Raw genomic sequence first — 5,978 nt, 5'->3', positions numbered from 1 at the left:
GAGGGAGAGGGGGTAGGGGGAGAGGTAGAGCTGCAAGCCCTGCCCCCTTTCCCCCAACCACTTTTCAGAGCTGGGCCTATGAACTGAACTTGATCAGCCTCCTAGGTAGTAGGCACAATAACTCATGGACGCAATATACACAGTGGAGTTCTGTCATGCTGCGTCCGGCCGGACATCTGACCCCCTAGGCACCTCTGCACTTTTACCTGCGCTGCTACATCCCCCCTTTCCCCCTCTACCCCCCACCCCAGCCTGTCCCTCACCCCCTGATGCCTCCATTTCCATTTTCACTGACTGGCTTTCTTTCCTGCATTGCGGGCCACGCCATCATCTGGCTTCTTTACTATTCCTTCCATCCAGGACCAATTGCAGCTGCTTCCTCAGCCTGACAAAGGGGTTTTCAACCCTAAAGCTTCCAAAGATATATTTTTTTAAGTACTCCTTGTTTTCATAATAAACATATATCTATAAAAACACAAGACAAGCCATCACACACCGTGAGTAACATCATATGTCCAACACAACACATCTTTACTGCTTGCTGTCAATTCCTTTATAAAAAGAAAGGCTCTGTGACAGTTCCCTTTGTGTACCTTTGCTGCTGCTGCTGCTGCTGCTGGTGTTGAGCCAGCTAAGTTATTTTACTTGTTGTCATGTAAAGTGGTGGACTGGCCCTGAGGCTGTAGTGAAGGAAGAGGCCTCACTGGGGCAAACTGCCATATTGTGCAGAGGCCCCAGCACCAGGAAGGGTGTACCTTAACATACACACAGTGTCACCCACCCACATCACGAGTTTTGCCTGCTAGCAGCCAGAGGTGCAGGGCCCCAGAAGCCAGACTTCCTCAGTGAGACGCACACACAGCTGGCAGGCTTCGTGGCCTCAGCAAGGGCCACCACCCCTGCAGTTTTCAGCATGCTGAGCCTTAACACACACAGGGTCATCTATGTCACAAGTTTTGCCTGTCGGCAGCATGAGGTACAGTTACCCCCAAACCCCTACACCTATCTTCTTGAAACTTGGCAGGCTTTGTGGCCTCAGCAGGGGCCACCACCCCTGCAATTTTCACCCCCATGTGGTGTAACACACACGTGACATGAGTTTTGCTGTCAAGAATTTGGGGTGCAGTTCCACCCAAGCCCCTGAAATTTGGCAGTCTTCATGCTCTCAGCAGAGGCTACTACCCCTGCAAGTTTATCATGAATCAGACAAAAAACAGCAAAGTTACAGATATTTCATTGATTCCCCCATTATATCCTATGACCAGATCTCCGAGGCGGCTTCAAAGCTTGGGAGCTGCAGATGAAGTTCAACATTGAGAAGTGTAAAGCACTCCATCTGGGAACGAACAACCCCCAACATACTTACAGCCTCGGTGGCATCAAACTGACTAGCACCACAACTGAAAGGGACCTAGGGTAATAACAGACCATAGTATGAACATGAGGCATCAGTGTGATTCTGTAGCCAACAAGGCAAACAATACTCTGGCATGCATCAACCGATGCATCTCAAGCAAAACCAAGGAAGTGATTCTTCCACTTTACTCGGCACTGGTGAGACCGCAGCTGGAGTACTGCATCCAGTTCTGGGCACCACACTTCAACAAGGACAGGGAAAAGCTTGAGAGTCCAGAGAAGAGCCACCCGTATGATCAGAGACTTGTAAGGCAAACCATATGAGGAAAGTCCAAGGGACTTGGGCCTCTTCAGCCTAAAAAAGAGACGACTAAGAGGGGACTTGGTAGCAGCTTACTGCTACATCAGGGGAATACATCAAGGGTTCAGTGAACAACTGTTCACCAGGGCAGCCTTGGTGAAAACCAGGAGTAATGGCCACAAACTGCTGGAAGACCATTACAGGTTTAACACTAGGAAACACTTCTTCACAGTTAGGGTGTCCAGACTGTGGAATAAGCTCCCTCCAGAGGTGGTGCAATCACCTACCCTGGAAATCTTCAAGAGGAGACTGGACAGTCACCTTGCTGGGGTCACCTGACCCCAGTTGTCTTTATTGCCTAGTGCAGCGGGGCTGGACCTGATGATCTTGCGAGATCCCTTCCAACCCCTTACAATCTATGAATCTAAGGTGGTACAAAACAAATACTCTGGCTTTACTTTGTGTAGCAGTTTTATAAAACATCTTAGTGCAAAATATTGTTTTAAAATGTGGTGTACCACCTCTATAAATGTTAATGCCTTGCAGTATCCCTGGTAGAAAAGTAATTATTCTTATTTTCTAGATGGGTAAATTTGGCAAGTAAAGACAGCAGAATTGGGAATATAGAATATACAGATTCAGTCTCTGCTTCTAGCTGTTGCCCCAACATCACACTTAAGTCCTACAAACTGTTACATTTTCTGCAAGGTGGTATCAAGATGTAATACTTACATGAAAATGTAAAATGCATCTCCTATCAGTGTTGCAGGGAACAGTCAGAGGAGTAATGCTTTGAACTTACTTCTGTTAAATCTAGGAGAAAATATTTACCTCCTTTCTTTTTCTCATTGCAGCACTCCCCAGCTGTGGACCTTCCCAAAATTGAGGGTCAGTTTGTCTTATCTTCACTTATCTATTCAGGGCTGGAGTGGTGGTGTAGCTGTGATGGTCCAAAAATGTGAGAAGCAAGGTGGTTTTTTGGTGAAAACTTCTTTTTGACCAACTGTATAGTTGGGAGACATGTTAGACAAGCTGTCAGGCACAAAGTGTTCTTCCTCAGGACTCACTTGGTGCCTGACAGCTTGTCCATAAAAGGGATCATCAAAAAAAAAATCACCAAACCATGTTTCCACTTAGCTATTCAAGACAGTTACAGAATTAAGTACCATCATTTTACTGTAAACTTAAGCTTAATGTTGTAAATTATTGAATATCGCATTGATAACCTAGATGACTGGCTTAAAGAATTCTGGTATTTGTATATGAAATGAATGACTGCTGGAACCTATGATGTGTAGCAAAGTCTGCCCTTTTTTATAGGTGTGCATTTTTTACCCATGTACCTCTGAGGAGTAGGACAGGTGGTGAGGGGCTGCTTTCCTTCTGGAAAGGAAGGCTGGCTCTGAATGGAATCCAGCTGAATCTGTCTTATCCCACTCAATGCAGTAACTGACATGATGGCAGCAAAGCATTCTACTGTTTTGCTTCTAGCTTTATCCCCTTCACCTGTAGCCCACTTGAAACCTGGGAAGTAGGATACTAGACCCAAGCATGAAAGAAAAATGCCCAAGCCAAATCTATCCAGTGACTTATTCCTAGAAATCCAAAAAAAAATGAACTAAGAATATAAACATGCATATTGTAGATTTGTGAGAGGACAAATGGCAGTTCTGGTGGAGTTTAATTCAGCATATACCACACTGAATGTAATGCATGGCATTTTAAATGTTTTTTAATAACTATAAATTTAGTCTGAGGAGCTAATACTGTTCAGTGGGATGGGACAACATAAAGTAAAAAAAGTAATTGTGTCAAATGTATGCATTATTGTTTATTAAGTGTTAATTTCTGTGTTTATTTCTGGAACAAAGGAGGTGTAAAATAAAGGTAGATTGAAATCTATATGTTTATTGACATTCCATTGTTTTTACTGACTTTTTTTTTTAAATGTACACATCTTTTTAAATCAACCTGACATTTCCATATATTTCTTACAGCAAATAATCTACAAGAGTAACTACATTACGTTTCACAAATGTTTTTATTCCTGCAGCTGTTGTTTTGTTTGGGGAGCCAGTCAGATGGGAAACAAATCTCCAGTTGATTATAGATGTTTTGCTGACAAGTGGCTATCCAGGAAATCCATATCATCATGCAAAATACCCACATATACCTGTTCTTGCTTGTAATATGGATCTAATGTGGGTAGCTGAAGCTCAGTCTCCAAGGTAGGTATTGCTCTAACACATACATGATTAAAAATCTGTTCTGGGCTTCTCCATATCCCTCATAAAAGTTCCAAATAAATTCAGGAAGTGTGTCATACTAAGTTTCCATGTGAACTAATCTTCACAGTAGGTAAAAAGGCCCCAAGCAGGGCTTTGAAGAAGTGGCAGGCTTGGCAATACTTGCAGATTATCACATACATGTTCTTGCAGGGTTTGCATACTTGCACTTTTCTACCAGTTTTTCCAAGTTGTAAGAGTTGCTTTAAGCCCTCAACCACTTTTCCTTCCCACATCCCACCACCAGATGAACATCTTGCTGGGGTCATTTGACCCCAGTATTCTTTCCTGCCATGGCAGGAGGTCAGACTAGATGATCTGCTCAGGTCCCTTCCGACCCTAGAAACTATAAAACTATTGTATAGTATTGAGTCACCTTTCATTAGCTTCAACACTGCCATATAAAGCCAGCTGTACTCTGCTTAAAGCACAGCCAAAACGGTAAGCAGAAAAAGAATGGATCGTACAACCCTCCCCCTGTGTTGCTAATATAGATATTTTCCTCTGGCTAATGTAACAGTATTGTTTATTATCTAGTTTTATCCCCCATAATGTCATACTCTGACTCTCTCTCAGCTCAAAGCAGAGGTGTAGTGGTAAGGTTTACATAACTTTTCTGTATTTAGCAGCACCTTATTTCAAAAACAAACAGAATTATTACAGCTAATCTCCTCACACTTTGGCACCCTTAAAAGGCACAAACAGAAGTAATAATTTGTGCCCAGTCTGGCCCCTGAAAACACTCAACAGCCATGACCAAACACAAGTGTGTGGCTGCAAAGCACTTTAAAAGGGCCCAATCCCATGACAGTCTAAACCTTCATTGCATGAGGGTTCAGATGAAGACGCTCCAATATGGAATGTCTTCAGTAACTTGTGTCTGCGCATGCTGGGAGCAGGTCTGGACTGATGCAGCTCAGCCCTGTTCCCAGTACTGTCTTCAGAATGGGAGGGCAGGGAAGGGAGTGGGGAGAGTTTAGTCTGGAGTTTTTTCAGGTGGTGCTGGAGGGTGGGGTGGGTGGACTGGAGTCCCACCAAGGCTGGAGGGCTCCAGTCCACCCACCCCACATTGCAGACTTGCAGCTGCTCTAAATTGCAGCTGAATCTCCCAACCCCCAGGACCCAACAGCGAACATCTGTTGGTTCTGGGGGAGTCACTGTAACTCATGATATTTTGTGCAAAGCGCTGTGAGTTGCAGCAGGGAGCTGAACTTCTCTCTGTGCCTACAGGGTGGCAGGGCAGGTAGCAGCAGCAGAAGGGCATCCCTGAGAAAATGGCACAGCATGGTGCTTGGTACTGGCAGGAACTGGTCGGGGCAGATCTGGGAGCTTTGGGGTGGGTCATTACACCCCTGAATGAGGCAGTTGTCCCTGCCTGCATTGGAATGGGGTGACTGGAGGTACAAATATAGGTACTAGAGGAGGGCATTGGGCTCAGGACCCTGCTGTGCCCTGCTCTGTCTGCTGTCTGCCCCAGGTCTGTACTTAAGTGGGGGAATGCAGCCTTGTCACTGTGGCTGCTCCTTCAGGGACTTTTGCACCGGCATGATCAGAGCCACTTGCCTCTGTGGCCTCTTCTGGCAGCTGTGGGAACGTGGGAGGATTGGGGAATGAGCCCAGTTGAAGACTGTGATCCCCTGCCCATCTACCTGTGGCAGAGTGCCTCACCTGCACTACAGGGACAGTTAGTAAAGGGCTTGCTGGAGGCCAGGAATCCCTAGAGGAGTAGCCATGGGCTTTGCTTGTCCATGGGATGCTGGAGCAAGCATGCAGCACCCAGCAGATAGAGCAGAAAGCACTTTAACTCCTCACATAGGGGCTGCCATGACAACCTTAAAAGGATCTTGTGGCACCCCAGTAGATGATCACTGGTTTATCTCCAGGGCCAAATCTGCTTCTGAGAGAGATGTTGCTGTGACCAGCACCCAGGGGGCATCAGCCTGACACTCTGATGGCCACCTATAAGTTTATCAGGGGTGACCACCAGGATCTGGGGGAACGTTTGTTCACCAGAGCGCCCCAAGGGATGACTAGGT

At 45.7% G+C, this 5,978-nt stretch overlaps 1 protein-coding gene across 1 annotated transcript in view; it reads left to right on the top strand.

Moving 5' to 3' along the window:
- LOC109311361 (cat eye syndrome critical region protein 5 homolog) overlaps positions 1-5,978 on the top strand; it is a 32,964-nt gene that overhangs the window by 20,577 nt on the left and 6,409 nt on the right. The window contains exons 4-5 of the mRNA XM_019536971.1: positions 2,512-2,545; positions 3,711-3,885. Coding sequence (XP_019392516.1) covers positions 2,512-2,545; positions 3,711-3,885 — 209 coding nt within the window. The remainder of the gene's footprint in view (positions 1-2,511; positions 2,546-3,710; positions 3,886-5,978) is intronic.

Source organism: Crocodylus porosus, unplaced genomic scaffold (genome assembly GCF_001723895.1).
Source record: "Crocodylus porosus isolate Cpor-Errol unplaced genomic scaffold, CroPor_comp1, whole genome shotgun sequence".
In the NCBI taxonomy this organism is placed as follows: domain Eukaryota; kingdom Metazoa; phylum Chordata; order Crocodylia; family Crocodylidae; genus Crocodylus; species Crocodylus porosus.
Note: the sequence above shows the minus strand (reverse complement) of the source record. Positions and strands in the feature narration are given on the sequence as shown.